Raw genomic sequence first — 26,364 nt, forward strand, 5'->3', positions numbered from 1 at the left:
GGGACACATCTACGTCTGCACTCACAGTGCCGCGGACTGTACTTAATGTTACTCTGATCCGGTTACTTATGTCGTGGCAGATATTTAAGTAAGCTTTCTTAACGCTAATGTTATAATAGTCAGATTGCTCTGAAGATGGGAGGGGATATTCTATTAATTTTCACGTTCACACAGTCAGTTGATTTTGGCCGGTCGTCTTTCCTGCAACGGCAGTTTAAACTGTATTTCCTTTCTCCTCCTGTCATATGAATTGATCGCTTTAAACTCCGCACACGGAGCTCTGATTGGTCAGCAGGCAGTGCTTTCACTGAGTTGATCTCTTAGCCTGCCACCTAACCTGCTCCAGAGCAGGTTTGCCGCTCAGCATAAGTTACCATGGAAATCTAGCCTGCTAAAAAGAGAACCAGCGTTGTAGGACCGGAAAGCCCGAGATTTCCCTGAATTTAGCCGGCTAAGCGAAAATCCAGCTTCGTAGTACAGGCCTCAGGCATATATGCTCGAACGGGAGCTGCCTGGACGCTGCAATCATGTTGCGCACACTATCCGTGCTGAGTGTGCTGACTTTTCGTACAATGTCCCACTGTCTGGCTACCTGCATAAAGTCAAGTGCTCGGCGCAGTTGTCGGCGAAATGTCGCTCCTCTGTTTTCATTGAAACAGCTCCTTATATCCGTTAGCGCAGCTAGCTAGCACCAGATGCTAACAACAACAACAACACGTAAGGTGTGCCTTGCTCGCGCCACACATACACACACCCTCCCGGTCCTCCCGATGGCCAGTCCGGGCCTGCCGGTGAGTGTGGAAGTGTGGTCTGCCACAAGCGGGCGGCAGGAGCGGGGCTGTCAGCATCAGCTTGTAGATGGTATTTTAAACTCGATGCGCTCTGAAACTACGGGGCGGCCGAGGACAACAAATACACATGCGTTAATCGCGTTAAAATAATTAGTGGCGTTAATTCTTTTTTGCGTTAACGCGTTATTAACGCGTTAACTTGACAGCCCTAATATATATATGTATATTTACACATGTTAATTTTGTACATTTCTAAAAATAAAGTTTGATGGAAATACTTAGTATCCTTTCTTCCCTGAATTATTTGCTCCTATAACATATCATTCATATATAGCAAACCATGATTTGATTTCTCATCAAACAGTAGTAGTTTATTACAGGTAAAAATAACTTACTCTTCTATAACAACAGTTGTAGGTACAGTTCGGTTAGTTAGCGTATAAAATAAACGGCTGTACCGACGCCATTATAAGACTGATGTTCCTCTCAGAGTCAGAGCGAGCCGAAAAAAGCACTGTTAGACATGGGCGGAGCCTCTCTGGTGGTTGACTAATCAGAACAGAGTGGCCGAGCTGACCAATCGGAGCACACTGGGCTCAAAGGGAGGGGGGGGGGGCAAGAGCTGCAACGAGCCGTTTAGTGGAGAGAGTGAATACTGCTGAATACACACACTTTACAGAGATGCTGTATGCGAAACCAATGTGAGTTTGGAAAAATGCACAGTATAAATCTATTTTAGTATACCTCAACAATGTAATTATGATCAGTGGAAATGGCCATGACATGGGCCCTTTAATTATGGAAGAAGCTGCTTTCTCCCTGTTATATTTGGTTAAGCCAGAAAACAGGCTCTGGGATAAGGGCTTTCCTGGACTCAAACCATCTCGGCTGCCAATAATAAATATAATAATATAATAATAAATATATTAATAAATACATATAAATAAAGAGAAATAAGCTATGAAGAAACAGAAAAACAATGGTAATAATAATGAAGGAAGTGAAATTAAATGGTAAATGAATGAAGAGGTGAATTAATCAGAAAAGGAAGAGATGGGTATGTGTGTGTGTATATATATATATATATTTATTTATTTATTTGACTATTTATCTATTCTTTTATTTATTTACCTATTATAAATGTTTTTGTTTTATAATAATAATGAGGAAACAATGAAGTATATCTATATTATGAAGCAAATCATGTATAAATACAAAGCCATATGCATACATAAAATGTAACTGACACTGTAATCCCCCTACCCCCCCACCCTTCATGTTATTGTCCTGTTCTGTTTGTGATGTGTGTGAGCCATGTCCGTGTCCGTATGTTTTTGTATTTGAAAATGTCTAATAAAATATAAATGTTAAAAAAAAAAAAAAACTATGGACAATTGTTACGTGATGCCATCTCGGCATCATTTCACCAGATCTGCACTGCTTGCCCCAGGGTCGAGTTATAATTTGGGTTTCATGGGGGTCTTTAAAACTAATGTGTGTCCACACACACACACACACACACACACACACACACACACACACACACACACACACACACACACACACACACACACACACACACACACACACACACACACACACACAGCAGCCCTCTACTTGCTACAAACTTAAATATGGAAAGGTTCAACTACGCACACCACATAACACATCATCTCGGCATAGATTGCGCAATAATTGATTGCGCACCTTGGAGGTGAAGTGCAGGCATATTGTCATTCAAGAGAGAATACGATGCGTAGTTTTTTTTGGACAACTTGTTTTCTTTTAGCCTATTTACCTCGTTAACGTAAATAATACTCGTTACATTGCATCGACACATGTATTATTTGTGATTAAAATAATGGTAGTTGGTAATGTATTAGCGACCCCCACAGATGTATGATTTCACTGCGTTCATGGGAGCTCAGGCCCCTCCTTATGGGAGCTCAGCTCCCATTGGCTCCCACATAACTTGAACCCTTGCCTGCCCTTTATGACAAAGGCCTTGAGGAAGTTGAAAAATATGTGGCTTCAGCTGAATACTTTGCCAATAATCTAATTTATTTGTATTTATTATATTTATTATGTTCAGTAGGTTGTGGAAGTGCGCCCCAAAATATTTGTTGAGCTTCTTTATTGGTATTTATTAATTTGATATTATTTATTTAAATGTAGATATAAATGTATAATTTATTTTATTTATATTTGTATTGGTTTTTCAGTTGAATTATGCTTAAGGTTCAGGGTAATCAACTGTTAAAAAGATACTGTTCAAATTATTATTTATTTATTTTTTAAAGTTCAATAAATTGATGTTTTCAAAGTCAATGAATAATCATATTTAATAATAGTGATATCAATATTGACCAAAATAATCGTGATTATGATTTTTGCCTTAATCGAGCAGCCCTAGCGAGGTCATCGCTGCTTGAAGTTTTAATTGTTATTGTCAGCCTAAATATTATGAATGTTTTTCTACATTTTAATCCCTCATTATTGCAAGAGACAGTACATGTAAATTATCATGGGCAATGGTAAAATAAACATGTGTTAGCACTCAACAAGATTTATTTTTGTTCTTGTTATATTGTATCGTCAGTGTGTTGGAGAACCAAATCTGTTATGTGTCAGTAAAACCTTCTCTCCTTTTTCTCACACACACACACACACACACACACACACACACACACACACACACACACACCTCTCTGTCTTTTTGTTTGAAGTTGCAGACTGACCTTCTGCCAACGACATACTCAATAAGTCTGTACTGCATATTGTCTACAAAATTAACAATTGAACATATCATTACCAGAATACTGGTCAAACTGAAGTCAACACAGGTCAAAAACTACTACTACTACTAACTGTACTACTTCTTCCACACAATGTAATCTTTACAAGTTTTATTTTGTATTCAATTATTTAATATCTTTTAGTTACATATGTGTTACTACATTAAATAATGTCTTATATTTCTTCAGCCATTACACATTGCATTCTGACTCAGCAACAATAGCAAAAATATGTCCATTTTAACAGAGGTTTTTTACAATATATCTCAACCCCAGCCCGTCATTAGAGTATTTTAGAATCACACGAGTAGGACTTAAATATCTTAAGGGTAACAATGAGCTTGATAGAATTTCTAAACCAGGGGTATAACAAGGCATAAATCACTGGGTTCAGACAAGAGTTAAAATCCATCAACCAGACTACAATGGGTGAGGTTGAACTACTATTTTCAATATCCTCACCTATAAGGGATGGAGTGTAATATGGAAAAAAACATATTAGAAACACAAGGACAACAACACCAAGAGTCCTGGCTGCTTTCATCTCAGATTTCTTAGCAGTTGCACCAACTGAACGTTGCATAGTGACAGCGATAACATGAGATCGCATGGCTCGAGCCTGAGACACAGTGTTACGACTGGGGCACACACAAAAATGATAGGACCCAAATGCACGACTCCAGACAAAAGATGATTCCAAAAAAGGATTTACTTGTGGTGTTTTTACAAGATAATACAAAACGCTCAAAAGACTTCTCAAAAAGCTAACCTAAATTCACCGTAGCACAGAACACAACTGGCTGACAGGCATCACAAGAATCAAAACGATCTGGCACTTGGCACAGAGAAAACAGGGAATAAATACACACACAAGGGACTCCACAGGTGCAAACAATAAGGGCGGGGCAGGTAATCAGGTCAATTGGCACACCTGACCAGGTAGGAGTCAAACTACCTGAAATTAGAGAAGAAACTCACAAAGTAAAACAGGAAATGACAGATAACAAAAAAGGGTTGGCAGACGCGGACTTGACAATATGAACTAAACAGAGAAATAATACTAACAGATCTGGCGAGACACAACAGTACCCCCCCCTCTACGGCCGACTCCGGACGGCCCAGAGTCCTGTGGATTTAGCCTGAAAAAGTCATTTATCAGGCTCTGATCCACAACGAAGCTTGCTGGTACCCACGACCGATGTTCTGGACCATATCCTTTCCAGTCTACCAGGAACTGTCGGCCACGTCCTCTCTTGCTGACTGCTAGCAGTTTCTTGACGTCGTAGATCAGACCGCCGTCTAACATCCGGGGGGGAGGAGGGGGCTTGGATGGAGGAACCAAACGACTCTCACGAACCGGTTTGACTTTAGCAACATGAAAGGTAGGATGAACTCTCAGGGACCTGGGCAGGCGCAGGCGAACAGCCACCGGGTTAATAACTTTAGTTATTGGAAACGGACCCACAAACCTCGGAGCCAGCTTCCTGGAGGCCACACATAGGGGTAGATCTCTCGTAGATAGCCAAACCTTCTGCCCGGGTCTGTAGGCAGGTGCAGGACGACGATGTCGATCTGCTGCTTTCTTCATGCGAGCAGCACTCTTCAGGAGAATCTGGCGGGCTCCTGCCCAGACTCTGCGACACCGCCTCACCAGGGCATGTGCTGATGGTACAGTCACTTCCTTCTCTACTTCTGGAAAAAGAGGAGGTTGGTAACCATAGGCGCAGTGAAACCGGGAGAGACCCATGGCAGATGTAGGTTGGGTGTTGTGGGCATACTCCACCCATATCAGCTGCTTGCTCCAAGTTGTGGGATTCTGGGACACCAGACACCTTAAACACGTCTCCAGTTCCTGGTTGATCCTCTCTGATTGACCATTAGCCTGTGGGTGGTAACCAGATGTGAGGCTGGCAGTGGCTCCTATCAGGCTGCAGAATTCCTTCCAAAACTGGGAAACGAACTGCGGCCCACGGTCTGACACCACATCTCGAGGAAAACCATGCAACCTGAAAACATGAGATAAAAGAGCTTCTGCTGTCTCTTTAGCAGAGGGCAATTTAGGCATGGGGATAAAGTGAGTCATCTTGGTAAATCTGTCAACAACAGTGCAGATGGTGGTGTTACCTGCAGAGGGCGTCAGTCCAGTGACAAAATCCAGCGAGATGTCAGACCATGGGCGGCTTGGAATGGACAAAGGTTGCAGTAGACCCATAGGAGACTGGGTAGAGGTCTTATTCCGAGCACAGGTAGTGCAGGCTGCCACATACTCAGTTACCTCCTTCTCCATTTTAGGCCACCAAAACCTTTGTTTTATCATGTACATAGTTCTTTTAATACCTGGATGACATGTTAGTACAGACGTGTGAGCCCAGTGAATCACGTCAGAGCGGACAGATGGGGGAACAAAGAGACGGTTAGGAGGACCTCCGCTGGGTACAGTCTTTCCCTCTAATGCTCGGTTTACCTTAGCCTCAACTGGCCATGTCACCCCTCCTATTACCCGAGTGGGTGGTAGAATGGATTCGGTCTCCTTGGAAAGGGCCTCTGGGTCAAAAAGCCTGGATAACGCGTCAGGTTTGGTGTTCTGTGAGCCAGGACGGTAGGAGAGAGTGAAGTTAAATCTATTGAAAAATAAGGTCCATCGTGCCTGTCTGGAGTTTAACCTCTTAGCCTTGCGTATGTACTCCACATTTTTGTGGTCTGTCCACACAATAAATGGCTGTCCTGCCCCCTCTAGCCAGTGCCTCCACTCATCCAGTGCTACCTTCACGGCTAATAACTCTCTATTGCCTACATCATAGTTTCTTTCAGCAGCAGACAATTTACGTGAAAGGTAGGCACACGGATGGAGCTTACTGTCTTTCTCTGCCCTCTGTGAGAGGACCGCCCCGATGCCCTCGTTGGAGGCATCCACCTCCACCGTGAACTGTCGTTGAGGATCCGGGATGGTAAGTATTGGAGCTGTTGTGAACACCTTTTTTAACTTCTGGAAAGCTTGGTCTGCCTGTGGAGTTCACACAAACTGAACAGAAGGAGAGGTGAGTACATGCATAGGTGCGGCAATAGAACTAAAATTCCTAACAAACTTCCTGTAGAAGTTTGCAAATCCAAGGAACTGTTGGACTTTTTTCCTGGAAGAGGGTGTGGGCCAATCAGCCACAGCGCTCACTTTAGCAGGATCCATCATTATCTGGTCAGGACCCAGGATGAAACCCAGAAATGAAGTGGAACTGACATGGAACTCACATTTTTCAGCCTTTACATAAAGTTGATTGTCCAACAACTTCCTTAATACTTGGCGAACATGAGGAACGTGTGAATCCTCATCACGGGAAAAAATCTAAATATCATCAAGATAGACAAAAACAAAATGATTCAAAAACTCCCTCAACACATCATTTATGAGAGCCTGAGAAACTGCAGGTGCGTTTGTTAGACCAAAAGGCATTACCAAATATTCATAATGTCCGCTTGGAGTGTTAAAACCAGTCTTCCACTCGTCCCCCTCCCGTATCCTTACCAAGTGGTAAGCGTTACGCAGGTCTAGTTTTGAAAAAACTCTAGCACCTTTCAAAAGTTCAAACGCTGAGGCCATAAGCGGGAGGGGGTACCTGTTTTTGATGGTTATGTCGTTTAGGGGGCTGTAGTCGATGCAGGGTCTCAGGGATCCATCCTTCTTCTCGACGAAGAAAATACCAGCTCCGGCGGGAGATGACGAGGGACGGATGAGGCCCGTTTTGAGAGAGCCGTCTATGTACTCCCTCATAGACTCTCTCTCTGGAGCAGAGAGAGAGTACAGTCTTCCCTTGGGCAAGGGGGACCCAGGCAGGAGATCGATGGCGCAGTCATAGGTGCGATGAGGAGGAAGGGATGTCGCTTTAGTCTTATTGAACACCTCCTTGAGATCTCGGTAGCAGCTGGGCACGTTCGAAAGGTCGGGGAAGTCTGAGTCTTGGCTACTTTCATCTTCCATGTCAGTGTCTATAATGGGCTCTCTCACAGTTTTTTCCCTGAAACACGAATGAGAACAGTCGCTTCCCCACCCCAAAACTTTACCAGTCCGCCAATCAATGTGAGGGTTATGTCTACACAACCAGGGATAGCCCAGAATTACTGCATGTTGTGCAGAATCAAACAGATGAAAAGTCATATGCTCTGTGTGTTCATGATCAATAGTTACTTTAAGAGGCATGGTTCTATGAGTCACTTTGCACATGAGAGTACCGTCAAGAGCGCTAGCCTCAAGTGTCTGAGTCAAAGGCACGGAGGCAATTTTCAAACGTTTAGCTAACCCCCAGTCCATTAAATTAGCGTCAGCCCCTGAATCTACAAGTACTTTCAAACATATGCTGTGCTCATTATTACTAACCTCTACTTGGGTCATGGAACGTGAAGGAAAATCTGCGGTTGTCAGTCGGCTCACCAGCACCCTCCGTCTTACTGGTGAGCCCCGTCTTTTAACGGGCAGGCTCCCAGGAAATGTCCCTGCTTCCCACAGTAGAAACATAAACGGTCCCGGAGACGCCGCTGCTTTTCCTCGGGAGACAGCCTGGCCCTTCCGAGCTGCATGGGGTCCTCTTCTGTGGTCCACGAAGCAGGTTTCACGGTAGAGGAGGAATAGTGGGTACGAAATCCGGGCCGTCGTGGAGATCGTGCAGGAGGTGAGCTTCCTCGTTTAGCTAGCGGAGGTGACGCTTTCCTGGCTTTCTCCCTCCGTCGCTCTTGCAGCCGAGTGTCTGTGCGTATAGCCAAGGCGATCATACTGTCCAAATCCGGCGGAAGATCAAGAGGAACAAGAAGATCCCGCACACAGTCACTGAGTCCGCTGAGAAACATATCATATAGTGCGTCTTCATTCCATCCACTGTCCGTGGCCAAAGTGCGAAAATCAATGGCGTAATCAGACACACTCTGATTCTGCTGGGAGATCTGTGTCAGGGCTCTGGCAGCTTCTCTCCCCGGTGTGGTTCGGTCAAAGATTTTTTTTATAGTCTCAATGAACAGTTGTAATGATTTACACACCGGAGAGTTCCGTGCCCACTCCGCCGTAGCCCAGGCTTCCGCTCTTCCCGTGAGGTGGGACACAATGAACGCCACCTTGGCTGAATCGCTGGGGAAAGCAGCAGGCAGGCAGGTAAAATGCAGGTCACACTGAGTTAGAAAAGGACTGCAATTACCAGACTCACCTGAGAACTTCGCAGGAGGAGCAAGACGAATCATGGAATTTGGCACGAGAAAATCAGCTGTAGTCTCTGGGGCTGGGGCAGCCACGTCAGAAGAAGCGGCGGGCACACTATCCAAACGAGTGAGTATATTATGGAACTGTTCAGCCAGACGATTGACCTGCGTCGTAACCGCACCACGAAACTCACTCTGGCTGTCAGTCAGGGCCTTCACTCCCTGGTTTATGCCCGTCATGTCCTCCTCCTGCTGCCGCAGGCGTTGAGCCTGAGAACAGAGCGCTGCTCTCAGGGTTTGAAAGTCGGCTGAGTCCATTTGTTGGCCAGATCGTAATGTTATGACTGGGGCACACACAAAAATGATAGGACCCAAATGCACGACTCCAGACAAAAGATGATTCCAAAAAAGGATTTACTTGTGGTGTTTTTACAAGATAATACAAAACGCTCAAAAGACTTCTCAAAAAGCTAACCTAAATTCACCGTAGCACAGAACACAACTGGCTGACAGGCATCACAAGAATCAAAACGATCTGGCACTTGGCACAGAGAAAACAGGGAATAAATACACACACAAGGGACTCCACAGGTGCAAACAATAAGGGCGGGGCAGGTAATCAGGTCAATTGGCACACCTGACCAGGTAGGAGTCAAACTACCTGAAATTAGAGAAGAAACTCACAAAGTAAAACAGGAAATGACAGATAACAAAAAAGGGTTGGCAGACGCGGACTTGACAATATGAACTAAACAGAGAAATAATACTAACAGATCTGGCGAGACACAACACACAGCCACCACAAACACTCTCATATACAGAACTATGATAACAGTAATGGGGGCAATAAAGTTAACAACTAAGTCAACAGCTCCTGTGATATTGTCAGTGACAATTACACACTCTCCATGGCAAGAATTATGTGAATCAGGTTGACTCAGAAAGTCCTTTAAAATGAGACAATTATAGATAACAGAGCAAATCCAACACAGACAGATGCAGATTTTTGTTCTGTTCAGAGTTACTCTGGTGGTGTAATGTAGAGGGTCACAAATAGCAAAATAACGATCAATGGATATGAGCACCATGTTTCCAACTGTAGAAGAGGTAATGATAAAATCAACAATATAACACAGAGCACACAATAGGTCACCCAAGTCCCAGCAAGCCTCTGTTGAAATGATTTTAACAGGCATCAAAAGTATGCCCACAAGGAAGTCTGAGACAGCCAGGGAGAGGATGAGGAGGTTAGTGGGGGTGTGGAGCTGCCTGGAAAGGAAGAATATCATCATAAATAAAATTATCAACAATAGCTTGTAACAACAAACAGCAGTAAAACACAAAAAAAGCAATTGAATGGATATGCATTTGTTGTGGAGTGCCTGCTTTAACTATTTTGTCACACAACGTCAGGTTTGAATATGTTATCATTTAAAACAACACTATTATCTGAGACATTCATTAAAAGGAATATATGCGTTGCTAAATCCTGTTACTTTTCAATCGTGAACATATACAAGCTTAAGCTGGAAGTTTGTCTGTGCCTGAAGTGGGAGATAGAGATGATGACCAGCAGGTTGAGAGCTGCAGTGATGAGAGCGATGAAGGACAGCAGGATGTAAGCGAGCAGGACATCTGACAGAGCTGGCGTAGGCTTCCTGCAGGATTTGTTGAAGAGTTGTGGAAAGCAGAGTTCATCCCTTTGGGAAGTCTCCATCTGTAGAGAGACGTGTTGAGAAGCTGCTGTGTTCTGGCAAAGCTCTCCGTTATGCAGCTGATATATCTCTTCTCTTCTGTCTTGCCCCTACTATTACTTTCTCTCTAGCTAAGACTGAAATCCCTAAGCTCTACTTTGTTTTCTGCAGTCATCTTCATCTCAGTCTTCATCACTTCCATGCAACTTATTTTTTTCATAATTCCCGACATTGACATCATCTTATTTGATTATGGTGGCCACTTTTTCCTAGTCATCAAGAGTGGTTTTACAGTGTAAAGAATCTTAAAAGATTAACATTTTTCGTGAAGTATTGAAACCAAGTGGGCCATGCTGATAAGTTACATTGTGGGAGTGGCTCCTCAGAGTTATGGTCAAAGGGTCAATGAAGCCAAATTGATTCAATGGTTTAGGTTATTTAGCCTTTTGGGCCTGGTGGTTCCAGGGTTATTTTTGGAACAAAAACTACATAAAGCCAAGAGATTGGGAAGGCCAATTAGATTGACTGTTTGTCCGCCCCAAGAAAGTTCTGGCAGCCCCCAGATGACTCAGGAAAGGGACACATGGTTTCAGAGTGTTCAGCTCAGGAGGAGAGCTGCTGATATCCTGATACTGTCAGGCAGGGACGTGCACAGGTACGGGCTAATGTTGCCCGGGCAACGGCCCTTTTGCCCTTTTTGGCTGACCTGCCCCTCTGGAGAGAGCAAGAGGTTTCTTTTTTTTCTGTTGTGGCCGAATAAACATGATAAGCCCACAATTAGTCAGTGCTGTTATCTGCCCCCAGTCACGTGACTTTGTTTACAATCTGACAGCTGAAAGCTAAGGACAGCCCTCCGGCCTCTTATGGCTATGGTGATCATACCAAATGCCTGCCTGGCTTCTTACTTAAAAGCCCAATTTTATCAGTATGTCTGCACAGAAGTTACAATGGTCAAACTAGCCTACATTAAAACAGAATTGTCCCAATTTTTTCTTTAATAGTTAGTAACATTAGGTATTGTAATGAGATATGGACCGCAAAACCAAAAATGTCCCTGGATTTCATTTAGAAAAAAATCCAAAAGGTCTTGCTTCCATGCATCTCACAAAAATCACCCTGGTGTTAGTTATTACATTCATGTTTTACCATACAAAAGCAATTTACTCTGGATTCATGGTATAATAAATGGCAGGGGGGCTTCTAAAGCTGCATTCACAACGGACGCGATGCGATTTTTGGGAGCGGCGCGATTACATTTAAAGTCAATGCAGAGACGCGGACAGACGCGAATTCGCTCCGACGGCGCGCATGACGCGGTTGAAGCGCATGACGTGGTGCGATTGAGGCGATTGAAGGGGGCCGCTCGAGTTCAATTTTTTTCAACTCGAGTGTCAAATTCGCATGACTCGTTTGCACGGTAGCCAATCAGCGGTGAGGCTCTCCGCCTGCCGTCACTGACGTTGAAACAGAAAACCAAAACATCAGCCGTTAGCTGTTAGCACACAGAGCTCACAGCTCCTCATATCTCTTCATAAACTAGACAATAGTCAAACATGTACAAACCACAGACTGTCTGTGTCATGGTGAATACAGTCGCTGCTTTATTTCTGTCTTTAGGACGTTGTTGTGAGTTTGGACAGAGCATACAGGTTAGTTTAGCCTGATCGATCCGATCTCCATTCAGAAAACAGGCATTTTAAAAGGTTTTTCGCCTGCTGTCTTGTCTGCACAATTGTCAAAGCATTAATTCATGGTTTTTACTAACCAGTATCAGTATGTAGTCATTCCGGCATCATTTTGAAACGTGTATTACAATTACATCACAGTAAAATATGTTCATTTAGTAGTTGGTATCTACCATAGTATTTACATGGAGATAAGCCCCGCCCCCTTGACAGCGCGTCCTGTTTGAATGACGCGCTGACAGCCGCGGTGAAACTCGAGCGATTAGAGCGATGAGAATATTCTCCTCTTCTGCATTTGGGTCCTGATTTCCCCCCATTCCTGACACCTTTAAGGCTATCCACAACGTCACTACTCTATACCTCTCCGACCTCCTGCACATCAACACACCCACCATCACTCTTAGTTCTTCTGCTTCCCTCCACCTCCCTGCACCACCCTTCCACTGAAACACCATGGGGTCAAGAGCCTTCAGCTGCTCTGCACCCCGCTTCTTGAACTCCCTCCCACTGGACATCCAAATTATTGACTCTCTATCCTGCAATCGAAATTATGATTATCAGAGAAAGGAATGCTATGATGTCATTTAACAGATACAAATAATATTATGTAAGCCTTACATGTCAAAAGACAGTAAATCTTAGCACTCAAGAAGGTGATCAGTCACAAGGTGCCATGTGACCACAAAGTGGGTGACCAGTGATCTGATCATGGGTCTATTTGTACTCTGATAGGGTCCTAGGTCAGTTATCTCATGACTAAGCATGTATTCATTGTACGTAACTGTATAAAAGCTCTCTCTTCAGTTTGAGTGGTTGCACTCGGCTGTGGAGACATTGCTCTTCATGTTGTGTGCCTCTTTTGCAAAAGATACAAAATACTCAGAAAGACATCTTTGACTATTAATTTCAAGAATTTCCACAAATGTTGACGTAACGAACAGGATGCACGTTTGACCAGGATCCTGTCTTGGACAACCGACGGTTAAAACTCTGCACAGTCTGGGACTTTTTTCCTCAACCTCGCCACCACACTCAAATCACGTCACCAAACATGTCTCTTCACACTGGTATATCCACCCTGATCACTACTCATCACACGTCCTCTGTTGTGATTGATTATATACTGCATTGTCTTGTTTTTCTGCTGTTGTTTTGTTTTTGTGTTTTTGCATCTTGTACAGCGACAAGGCAATTATACAAATAAAATGTATTCTTATTATTATTTGCAACACAGCATTTTCAGCGCATCACCCTCCATGCAGAACGTAATGTTTATCCTTGGAGCCTGTCTCTAGCAGTCATGGCACTACCCAAACTTGAATGGATGTGCGAGGGCTTGGGTTGTGCAATTCATCGTATTTTAATCTTTGATTACGATTTTGTCTTGCAACGATTACGTAAACAACTTAATCAAAATAAAATGATTATTTTGCTGCATTCCCTTTCACAATGACGCCGCTTTCTGTACTGTTAGACGGGCAGTGGCAGGGCTGGGAAGCAAAACTCGGTTCCGAGCAGTGGCGGCCGGCCCATAGGGGCGCTAGGGGCGCCGCCCCACCTCTTCCCACATTCTAGATTCTCAAAAAATTATTTTATTATTTTAATATATTTTTTATACATTTTTTTTCAAGGTACATATTATATAGTTGGTGTCAGTTATATGTATAATCTACGATAAAATACGCCCTGCGTTGTAATATGACATATGTTTTGTTTTTGTATAAGTTTGCTTACATTTTAGTAGAGCCCCCCCTGGAGAAAAATGCACCAGCCGCCACTGGTTCCGAGTAAGAACAAATAACAATTAACCAGGATTAATAAAAGTTGTGAGGACAGGAGGCGGAGGCCGAGCCCCACGGACCACAGCTCTCTCTCTTGTCTATGCCACTTGGCGTAGTAATGTTTGTTGTGTTTATCGTTTACGTTGTGTCGTTGTATGTCTCCCCCTCCCCCTCCGTTACAGTGCCAAGTATTCATATAGTTCAGGCATCCTCAAAGTCCGGACTCCGGTCCGGATCCGGACCGAACCACAACTGTCTCTGGACTCCGAGCAAATTATACTTTTCATATGTATTATCTGTATTATCTGTATTATCTGTGTTATCTGCGAGACATCGCCACAACGCAACGAGTCAACATTCTCCACTATGTCCACTGCAAACAGCGCTCTGCATGTCCGTCTGTGTGTGTCTGTCAACGCATTGGTCCAATCACATTCAGCCCCCACCAACAGGACCAGTGAAAAATTAAATATTCTGGAGTCAATGGGTTCAAATTATTCAACCTGCTCGCTAGCGCCACCTATGAAAATCCCATTTCAGAAAAATGTACAAAGTCGCACTGTAACTCCGAATAACCTGAAATTGTGCACACTTATCCATCTCGACCTGTTCTACAAATTATCCTCTCGGACCTTTAAGCTCCGCCTACTTTTTTAAACATTTAAATTAGCATAATGTTCAAAACTGTGAAATATTCTCTTATTTAAATTCTTTGTTTTTTGACACCAAACTTAGTATACAGCATCGGTGGAGGGTCAGACACATTACCCTAGGAGTTGAGCATGTTCAGTCGATAAATATGGCCACCATTAATCAAAACGTGTTTGCAAAAAGGCGGGCTTAGAAATAAATGCTCATAACTCATCAACAATGTATCCAAATATCACAGGTTTTGTTAGATAGGTTCAATCTGTCTTTGGGAATAGGTACTCAAAAGCATTTTCATTTTGGATTATAGGGGGCGCCAAAAACACCACCAATTTATAACTCAAGAACGGATGGACGAATTTTTTTTAATTTTTTTTATACATACTCTTGGGGTGACTACGAACTGAGATTTAAAGTGTCGCAACAAATGCAGAATGTGGGCGTGGCCTATACATTTTTTTTTAAATTGCGATAGCATAAAATGAGCTTCGGACGCAAAACTTGGGACACGTCACAGCCCACGAGAATGTGAAAAAAAAGGTAATTTTTTTTTTAAACTGCTCAGTAGCGCCCCCTATTGTGTGGTAGTCACATATAGTTTCTCAGAACTTCACGCATTTTGCCAAAGACATTCCTCATGGAATTGCGGACATATTTCTAACTAGCTTCCATTGGCCCCGCCCCCGAGAAATTCATCCATTTTGAAAAATGTGCGTTTTTCATGCATTTACTCCTCCAAGGGGAGTGATCGAAAAAATTCCAATCCAGGAGAAGTTCAGCCCATATCCAATGTGATGCTAAATTGCGAGGAAAATGTTTGATAGCTCAATCGGGGAGGTTGTAAGCTCACAGCGAATACACCATTTTTGACGATTTACATGTCACAAATTACTCCAAATTACTCCAAACTACTCGCATACAGTTTTTCCAATATTCACAAAACGCTGTATACACATTGCTCTTATGATTGCGGACATATTTCAAATGTGCTTTTATTAGCCCCGCCCCCCAGGAAGATGGCCATATTCAACAATGTGCGTTTTCATGCATTTTAAGCACATTCTTGCAAACTCTTCCTAGGGAAATCATCGGAAAAATTCCAATCCAGGACACGTTCAGCCCATATCCAATGTGATGCTAAATTGCGAAGGAATAGTCGATCGCTCAAACGAGGAGCTCGTAAGCTAACGGAGAATCTTCCATTTTTGACGATTTACATGTCACAAATTACATTAACAAAACGCTGTATACACATTTATCTTATGATTGCGTACATATTTCAAATTGCCTTCCATTAGCCCCACCCCCCAGGAAGTCGACCATTTTGAAAAATGTGCGTTTTTCAGGCATTTTAAGCACATTTTTGCAAACTCCTCCTAGGGAAATGATCGGAAAAATTCCAATCCAGGAAGAGTTAAGCGCATATCCAATGTGATAATACATTGTGAAGGAATAGTGGATCGCTTCTATCTACTGTATATTTGTAGATATCTCCTAAAGCCTACAAATAAAGTGTGTAATGTAGGCCTGTTACATATATTATTGAGCTATATATATTATATACATTGTTCTGCTTTCTGCACTGACCTCAGCAGCTGTTCTCACTGTAAACATCACGTCACAATGAAAACAGTTGTATTCAAAAAATAAATAGCCTACATCCAGGGGAGATGTGATTAGTGAGTAAACAAACGGTAAAGGGCAGAAAGTCTGATGCACATTTGATTGTCTTAAATAGCTTATAATCACAACGGGAACAGTTTGCAGAGCTGTGCTTCGTTGACATAAGTCCGGCCATGCGTCACGCCTCTTTTAAACATCACTGTTGGCTGAAATCGACTCCGGAGAATACATCAGTGTACCCTCGGTTATAGCTCCTCCAGAGAGACTCCTCTCTCCTCTCTCCTCTCTCCTCTCTCCTCTCTCCTCTCTCCTCTCTCCTCTCCTCTAAATCAGTGTATCCTCGGTTACGGCTCCTTCAGACAGCCTCCTTGATAATCGATCCTTGACAAGCCTTTAGAGAAATGTGTTTTCCTTCGAGACGGCGCGCCGACATCCGTTTCCGGGTCGCTGCCGGAGGACCTGGGAGTCTGGGACGCGAAAATTATAGAAATTACAAACGGCTCATTTCGGAGGACTCGCTCGTGTCTGCTTGACGCCGGGACGACCGGCTGCCCTCCCCGACAGGCGCACGGACGCGAGGGCCCGCTCATCACTTCTGTGACCGCAGTTTTAATAAAAAATGTCATCGATGCGGACATACATAGTATTGTCCTATCAGACCACGCCCCTCAGTCTATCACTTTTTTCCTAGTTGCTAGTGAGAACATACCTAAACAATGGAGATTTAACAACTCTTTGTTAAAAGATGACACATTCATCTCACTTATTGAAAATAAAATTAAAGAATATATATCCATAAATCTGTGGGTGTTTCTCAATGTCGAGTACGCTTGCTTGGTAGCACATATCTTCCGAGCGTCTTGCTTCAGAAGCGAGGCAAGAATACTTCCTGGCATTCGAAAAACGAAGAGTGGAACAGGCGAGCAAGTGTGCAGGTGTGCGTCAGATGAGAGGCCCTGCCTTACATTTTCCACTACAGATTTGGGGAAATTGGTCCGTGCGCAAAGAATTGTGGGGATTTTAAGACCGCGGAGTCTACACATGTGCAGCCTCGAAGATTTCTCCAAACGAAGTACGCCGGGCTCGGTAGAATTCCAAGTATGCTGGACATTGGAACAGTCCTTCGGCGGGACTCGATGACGTAGTATGCTTGAAATAGTGGCTGATATGTGGTGATAAAGCAGGAAAGATGCTTGCTCATTGGGTATCCCAAAGTCCGGACATCAGTTCAAAATAAACGTATACGCTGATAATATCCTTTTAACATTAGTTGACCCACTAAACTCTATACCTAAGGTGCTAGAGGTTATTTGAGAATTTTGCTTATTTTCAGGATATAAAATAAATTGGAGTAAAAGTGAAGCCATGCCACTAAACTGTCAGACTCACTCTAATCACAGGCTCTGCTCCTTTTGTTTGGAAAGCTGATGCATTGAGATACTTGGGCATAAACATCAGATCACCAATTAACAAGAATTTCTAAATGAATGGTCCAGGCTTACTTAGAACTATTAAAGATGACTTGAGAAGATGGACTTCTTTACCCCTATCGCTGTGGGGAAGGGTGGATGTGTTAAAAATGAATGTCCTACCAAGATTGACCTATATAATATCCTCAATTCCCCTTCAAATCCCACAATATTGGTTTAAAGAAATAAACACTATATTTTCTCAATTCATATGGAAGGATAAAAAACCACGAATCAACCATAAAAAGTTGTCTATGCCGAGGAGAACAGGTGGACTGGGGGTACCCAATTTATACTTATATTATTTCTCATATAATGCCAGATTCCCTATGGGGTTATGGAGCGACACCGAAAAAAGCTAACTGGGATTGGCTGGAAGGACAAATAATTACCGAAAACAATAAATCAATATCTTTAAATTCATTATGGTACTCCCCCAAATCCAGTCTGAAAAATCCATTAATTCAATTTTCTATCAGTGGTTAAATCTGTACAAAGGAGGCTAGGCATCACTGGTGTTTCCCTCCCTTCATGCCCATCATGGAAAAACCCACTATTCACAGGGGGAGGTAACCCATTGAATAATATACATATGCAAGCACATGACATACAACTCATAGCAAATAGTAAAAAACAATATCATAATTCCATTCACAGTGTTGTTGGACAATTTTAATCTGAATCAATCCCTCTTCCTCTCCTATATGCAATTACAATCAAATATTAAAAACTTCACATCAAAAGGTATAAAGATAGGTTGTCATGAACACCTTGATATGAACCTAAAAAGACTTGCAAACGAGAAAGGAATGATTTCAGGTATATATAAGCTTCTCCTCACCTCCAAAGCCAATACTAATCTGCAGACACAGAAAAGATGGGAGCAGGATTTAGGCATCACCCTTACCCCAGTTGAGTGGGACAGAATCTGGTCGAACTCAACATCAATCTCCAAGTGTGTCCGGTTTAGAGTAATACAGTTAAAAATCCTTCACAGAGCATACATCACACCATGTAGACTCAAAAAGATGGATCAAACACGCCTATGCTAGCATGCATGGTTGTACGGAAGTGGGTACCTTTTACATTGTCTTTGGTCCTGTCCGGCTGTAAAATCTCTTTGGGACGTAGTTGGAGATACACTCGCTGAGATCCTGAACATAGAGATGCTCTTAACTCCAACTACATGCTTGCTGGGATCCCCGCTCAATGGCATAACATCTACATTTGTAAGTAAACTTATAGCCCTAGCATGCCTTTCAACTTAACGCCTTGTTCTTATCAACTGGAAAGTCAGAAAGCCCAACTGCTTCAATTTCAATAGATGGCTGGAGGACTTCCTAAACATCTTAAAGTGGACCTATCATGCTATATTTAAATGATATATTGTAGGGCCATACCTATATAAGGTATATTTATACGTTTCTGTTTTCAAAATACCAAACAGATCATGCATTTTAGCCATGCCTCATTTCGCTCTATGTGCTGTTTGCTGTCTACGGGTCTGATTCTGCTGACCACGCCCCCCTGCAGGAGAGGTGAGCCGTGCTCTGATCAGCTGCTGGGCTGTCAGAAGAGGGGGAGAAAAAGAGATCTCCGTCTTCCGTGTTTTATTATATAGAGTCGTTATTCATTTGTTTTTAAGCTCAATAAATAACAAAGAAGACCTTTGACCGGCACTTTTCTAATTTTGTCCGGAAGATTTCAACTTTAACGGACATCTTGACCGGCGAAAGTAACTGAAACTGAAACTCTGCCGCATCATTCCCCTGATAGGTGGAGAGTTGGCCCAATAGCCGTAGCGCCACTTCTGTGACGACATAGAAGTGTTCAAATCTGGATCAGTCTGTATCAGATCCGTTGCAGCCCCTTTTTTAGAGATTTGGGTATGGAGGAAAAGAGAGAGGGTTGTGTTTTCTGACACTTGGTGAGTTCCCTGGAACACCGGGGACACATATTCATGTATAAAAGACGTACAAAAGTGCATTTTGCATGATAGGTCCCCTTTAAGTATGGAAGAAGCTGCTTTCTCCCAGTTATATTTGGTTAAGCCAGACAACAGGCTTTGGGATAAGATAAGGGCTTTCCTGAGGCCTGTACTACGAAGCTGGATTTTCGCTTAGCCGGCTAAATTCAGGGAAATCTCTGGCTTTCCGGTCCTACGACGCTGGTTCTCTTTTTAGCAGGCTAGATTTCCATGGTAACTTATGCTGAGCGGCAAACCTGCTCCGGAGCAGGTTAGGTGGCAGGCTAAGAGATCAACTCAGTGAAAGCACCGCCTGCTGACCAATCAGAGCTCCGTGTGTGCGGAGTTTAAAGCGATCAAGTCATATTACAGGATAGAGGAAATACAGAAAAACTGCCGTTGCAGGAAAGACAGCCGGCAAAAATCAACTGACTGTGTGAACGTGAAAATTAATAGAATATCCCCTCCCATCTTCAGAGCAATCTGACTATTATAATATTAGCGTTAAGAAAGCTTACTTAAATATCTGCCACGACATAAGTAACCAGATCAGAGTAACATTAAGTACAGTCCGCGGCACTGTGAGTGCAGACGTCGATGTGTGCCATTATCATTCATATCATATCACATCATAATGTATCATATATTTCCTTATTTGAGTCAGCTTCTTGAGCCGTATCTGGCCGTGCAACACTCACAGTGTCACATACTGTATGCAGAAGTATTATTTTAAGCAACACATTAAGTTGACGAAACACTCGAGTCAAATTCTCCTAATTAAAGTCAGATCCACTCGTGTCTTGGACGGGGCAGTGATTTCATAAACCTGTTAATGTACGCATTCAGACACTTTTTCTTTTACCAGCTGTATTCACCTTGCAGGTGCAGCTATGTGGCTTTTATCCTGGATAAAGTGTTTAAGACATGGATGTTTAAAGTTTAACTTCTTCATATTTGACTAATATTAAAGTTCACTTTTCATTCAGGAAGTATGACGCTGCGCTGTCCGTACGCTTGTCCGTGTTTGAGATTGGTCGAATGCTCCAAATACCACCCCTTTCATGTGAACGCGCACCTAACTAGATAGGAGACGGCTGGCTTGAGCGATCCACTTGATAACCGGCGTCGTAGTACAGTTTAGCGCCAGCGCGTATGTTTTGGATTGGGCCAACCGGCTAACTCCAACATATCCAGGTTAAGTTGAACCAGCTTCGTAGTACAGGCCTCTGGACTCAAACCATCTCGGCTGCCAATAATAAATATAATAATTATAATAATGTTAATAAATAAATATAAATAAAGAGAAATAAGCTATGAAGAAACAGAAAAACAATGGTAATAATAATGAAGGAAGTGAAATTAAATGGGAAATGAATGAATAGGTGAATTAATCAGAAAAGGAAGAGATGTGTATGTGTGTGTGTATATATATATATATATATATATATATATATATATATATATATATATATATATATGTGTGTGCATATATATATTTATTTATTTTACTATTTATCCATTTGTTTTATAATAATAATGAAGAAACAATGAAGTATATCTATATTATGAAGCAAATCATGTATAAATACAAAGCCATATGCATACATAAAATGTAACTGACACTGTAATCCCCCTACCCCCCACCCTTCATGTTATTGTCCTGTTCTGTTTGTGATGTGTGTGAGCCATGTCCGTGTCCGTATGTTTTTGTTTTTGAAAATGTCTAATAAAATATAAATGTTAAAAAAAAAAACACACTATGGACAAGTGTTACGCGATGCCATCTCGGCATCATTTCACCAGATCTGCACTGCTTGCCCCAGGGTCGAGTTATAATCTGAGCTTCATGGGGGTCTTTAAAACTAACACACACACAAACACACACACACACACACGCACACACACACACACACACACACACACACACATGTGTGTCACATCATCTCGGCATAGATTGCGCAATAATTGATTGCGCACCTAGGAGGTGAAGTGCAGGCATATTGTCATTCAAGAGAGAATACGATGCCTAGTTCTTTTGGAAAACATGTTTTTCTTTTAGCCTATTTACCTCGTTAACGTAAATAATACTCGTTACATTGACACATGCATTATTTGTGATTAAAATAATGGTTGTTGGTAATGTATTAGCGACCCCCACAGATGTATGATTTCCCTGCGTTCATGGGAGCTCAGACCCCTCGTTGTGGGAACTCAGCTCCCATTGGCTCCCACATAACTTGAACCCTGGCCTGCCCTTTATGACAAAGGCCTTGGGGAAGTTGAAAAAGATGTGGCTTCAGCTGAATACTTTGCCAATAATCTAATACATTTTTATTTATTATAATTATTATGTTCAGTAGGTTGTGGAAGTGCACCCCATAATATTTGTTGATCTTCTTTATTGGTATTTATTAATTTTTATATTATTTATTTAAATGTAGATATACATTTATAATTTATTTTATTTATTTTTATATTGGTTTTTCAGTTGAATTATACTTAAGGTTCAGGGCAATCAACTGTTAAAAAGATACTGTTCAAATTACTATTATTTTTTTTTTTAAAGTTCAATAAATGGATGTTTTCAAAGTCAATGAATAATCATATTTAATAATAGTGATATCAATATTGACCAAAATAACCGTGATTATGATTTTTGCCTTAATCGAGCAACCCTAGCGAGGTCCCGATCATCGCTGCTTGAAGCTTTAATTCTTATTGTCAGCCTCAATATGATGATACATACATTTTAATCCCTCATTATTGCAAGAGACAGTACATGTAATTGATCACAGGCAATGGTAAAATAAACATGTGTTAACTCTCAACAAGATTTATTTTTGTTCTTGTTATATTGTATCGTCAGTGTGTTGGAGAACCAAATCTGTTATGTGTCAGTAAAACCTTCTCTCCTTTTTCTCTCTCTCGCTCTCTCTCTCTCTCACACACACACACACACAAACACACACACACATACACACACACACACACACACACACACACACACACACACACACGCGTGCGAGAGCTCTGTCTTTTTGTTTGAAGTTGCACACTGACATACAACGACATACTCAATCAGTCTGTATTGCATATTGTTTTGTTTGAACACTGGTCAAACTGAAGTCAACACAGGTCAAAAACTACTACTTCTTCCACACAATGTAATATTTTCCAGTTTTATTTTGTATTCAATTATTTAATATCTTTTAGTTACATATGTTTTAGTACATTAAATAATGTCTATTCTTTCTTCAGCCATTACACATTGCATTCTGACTCAGCAACAATAGCAAAAATATGTCCATCTGAATAGAGGTTTTTTAGAATATATCTCAACCCCAGCCCGTCATTACAGTATTTTAGAATCACAGGAGCAAGACTTAAATATCTTAAGGGTAACAATGAGCTTGATAGATTTTCTAAACCAGGGGTATAACAAGGCATAAATCACTGGGTTCAGACAGGAGTTAAAATACAGCAACCAGATTACAATGGGTGAGGTTGAACTACCAGTTTCAATATCCTCACCTATAAGGGATGGAGTGTAATATGGAAAAAAACATATTAGAAACACAAGGACAACAACACCAAGAGTCCTGGCTGCTTTCATCTCAGATTTCTTAGCAGTTGCACCAACTGAACGTTGCATAGTGACAGCGATAACATGAGATCGCATGGCTCGAGCCTGAGACACAGCCACCACAAACACTCTGATATACAGAACTATGATAACAGTAATGGGAGAAATAAAGGTAACAACTAAGTCAACAGCTCCTGTGATATTGTCAGTGACAACTACACACTCTCCATGGCAAGAATTCTGTGAATCAGGTTGTCTCAGAAAGTCCTTTAAAATTAGACAATTATAGATAACAGAGCAAATCCAACACAGACAGATGCAGATTTTTGTTCTGTTGAGAGTTACTCTGGTGGTGTAATGTAGAGGGTCACAAATAGCAAAATAACGATCAATGGATATGAGCACCATGTTTCCAACCGTAGAAGAGGTAATGATAAAATTAACTATAGCATACAGAGCACACATCAGGTCACCCAAGTACCAGCAAGCCTCTGTTAAAAGGATTTCAACAGGCATCAAAATGAGGCCCACAATGAAGTCTGACACAGCCAGGGAGAGGATGAGGAGGTTAGTGGGGGTGTGGAGCTGCCTGGAAAGGAAGAATATCATCATAAATAAGATTATCAACCATAGCTTGTAACAACAAACAGCAGTAAAACACAAAAAAAGACATGGACATGCATTTGTTGAGCAGTGCTTGCTTGAACAATTTTGTCACACAACGTCAGGTTTGAATATGTTATAATTTAAACCAGATCAACTATTATCTGAAACATTAATTAAAAGGAATGCATGGGTAAATCCTGTTACTTTTCAACAATGAACACATACAAGCTTAATCTGAAAGTTTGTCTGTGCCTGAAGTGGGAGATAGAGATGATGACCAGCAGGTTGAGAGCTGCAGTGATCAGAGAGATGAAGGACTGCAGGATGTAAGCGAGCAGAACATCTGACTGAGCTGGCGTAGGTTTCCTGCAGGATTTGTTGAAGAGTTGTGGAAAGCAGAGTTCATCCATTTGGGAAGTCTCCATCTGTAGAGAGACGTGTTGAGAAGCTGCTGTGTTCTGGCAAAGCTCGCCGTTATGCAGCTGATATATCTCTTCTCATCTGTCCTGCCCCTACTATTACTTTCTCTCTAGCTAAGACTGAAATCCCTAAGCTCTACTTTGTTTTCTGCAGTCATCTTCATCTCAGTCTTCATCACTTTCATGCAATTTATATGGATTAGGTCATTTAGCCTTTTGGGCCTGGTTGTTCCAGGGTTATTTTGAAAGAAAAACGACATAAAGCCAAGAGATTGGGAAGGCCAATGAGATTGACTGTTGGTTCGTATCAAGAAAGTTCTGGCAGCCCCCAGATGACTCAGGAAAGGGACACATGGTTTCAGAGTGTTCAGGTGCTGATATCCTGATACTGTCAGGCAGGGACGTGCACAGGTACGGGCTAATGTTGCCCGGGCAACGGCCCTTTTGCCCTTTTTGGCTGACCTGCCCCTCTGGAGAGAGCAAGAGGTTTCTTTTTTTTCTGTTGTGGCCGAATAAACATGATAAGCCCACAATTTGTCAGTGCTGTTATCTGCCCCCAGTCACGTGATTTTGTTTACAATCTGACAGCTGAAAGCTAAGGACAGCCCTCCGGCCTCTTATGGCTATGGTGATCATACCAAATGCCCGCCTGGCTTCTTACTTAAAAGCCCAATTTTATCAGTATGTCTGCACAGAAGTTACAATGGTCAAACTAGCCTACATTAAAACAGAATTGTCCCAATTTTTTCTTTAATAGTTAGTAACATTAGATATTTTAATGAGATATGGACTGCAAAACTAGAAATGTCCCTGGATTTCAATTAGAATAAAATTCAAAAGGTCTTGCTTCCATGCATCTCACAAAAATCACCCTGGTGTTAGTTATTACATTCATGTTTTACCATACAAAAGCAATTTACTCTGGATTCATGGTGTAATAAATGGCAGGGGGGCTTCTAAAGCTGCGTTCACAACGGACGCGATGCGATTTTTGGGAGCGGCGCGATTACATGTAAAGTCAATGCAGAGACGCGGACAGACGCGGACAGACGCGAATTCGCTCCGACGGTGCGCATGGCGCGCATAACGCGCATGACGCGGTGCGATTGAGGCGTCAACTCAAGCGTCAAATTCGCATGACGTGTTCGCGCAGTAGCCAATCAGCGGTGAGGCTCTCCGCCTGCCGTCACTGACGTTGAAACAGAAAACCAAAACATCAGCCGTTAGCTGTTAGCACACAGAGCTCACAGCTCCTCATATCTCTTCAGAAACTAGACAATAGTCAAACATGTACAAACCACAGACTGTCTGTGTCATGGTGAATACAGTCGCTACTTTATTTCTGTCTTTAGGACGTTGTTGTGAGTTTGGACGGAGCATACAGGTTAGTTTAGCCTGATCGATCCGATCTCCATTCAGAAAACAGGCATTTTAAATGGTTTTTCGCCTGCTGTCTTGTCTGCACAATTGTCAAAGCATTAATTCATGGTTTTTACTAACCAGTATCAGTATGTAGTCATTCCGGCATCATTTTGAAACGTGTATTACAATTACATCACAGTAAAATATGTTCATTTAGTAGTTGGTATCTACCATAGTATTTACATGGAGATAAGCCCCGCCCCCTTGACAGCGCGTCCTGTTTGAATGACGCGCTGACAGCCGCGGTGAAACTCGAGCGATGAGAATATTCTCCTCTTCTGCATTTGGGTCCTGATTCCCCCCCATTCCTGACACCTTTAAGGCTATCCACGACGTCACTCCTCTATACCTCTCCGACCTCCTGCACATCAACACACCCACCATCACTCTTAGTTCTTCTGCTTCCCTCCACCTCCCTGCACCACCCTTCCACTGAAACACCATGGGGTCAAGAGCCTTCAGCTGCTCTGCACCCCGCTTCTTGAACTCCCTCCCACTTGACATCCAAATGATTGACTCTCTATCCTGCAATGGAAATTATGATTATCAGAGAAAGGAATGCTATGATGTCACTTAACAGATACAAATAATATTATGTAAGCCTTACATGTCAATAGACAGTAGATCTTAGCACTCAAGAAGGTGATCAGTCACAAGGCGCCATGTGACCACAAAGTGGGTGACCAGTGATCTGATCATGGGTC

General features: G+C 42.3%; 2 protein-coding genes across 2 annotated transcripts; both read right to left on the reverse strand.

The window, feature by feature from the left end:
• Positions 1-3,869: 3,869 nt before the first annotated feature.
• On the reverse strand, positions 3,870-12,658 carry LOC117495520 (trace amine-associated receptor 13c-like). The gene is made up of 4 exons (XM_034146796.1): positions 12,536-12,658; positions 10,309-10,481; positions 9,550-10,033; positions 3,870-4,205 (listed from the first exon to the last, which is right to left on the reverse strand). The coding sequence occupies exons 1-4, from the start codon at positions 12,656-12,658 to the stop codon at positions 3,870-3,872; spliced, it is 1,116 nt and encodes a 371-aa protein (XP_034002687.1).
• Positions 12,659-22,982: 10,324 nt separating this feature from the next.
• Positions 22,983-24,244, reverse strand: LOC117495330 (trace amine-associated receptor 3-like). The gene is made up of 2 exons (XM_034146527.1): positions 24,072-24,244; positions 22,983-23,802 (listed from the first exon to the last, which is right to left on the reverse strand). Exons 1-2 carry the CDS (start codon positions 24,242-24,244, stop codon positions 22,983-22,985), a joined length of 993 nt encoding a protein of 330 aa, XP_034002418.1.
• Positions 24,245-26,364: the final 2,120 nt, after the last annotated feature.

Source organism: Trematomus bernacchii, unplaced genomic scaffold (assembly GCF_902827165.1).
Source record: "Trematomus bernacchii unplaced genomic scaffold, fTreBer1.1, whole genome shotgun sequence".
NCBI classification, from domain to species: Eukaryota; Metazoa; Chordata; class Actinopteri; order Perciformes; family Nototheniidae; genus Trematomus; species Trematomus bernacchii.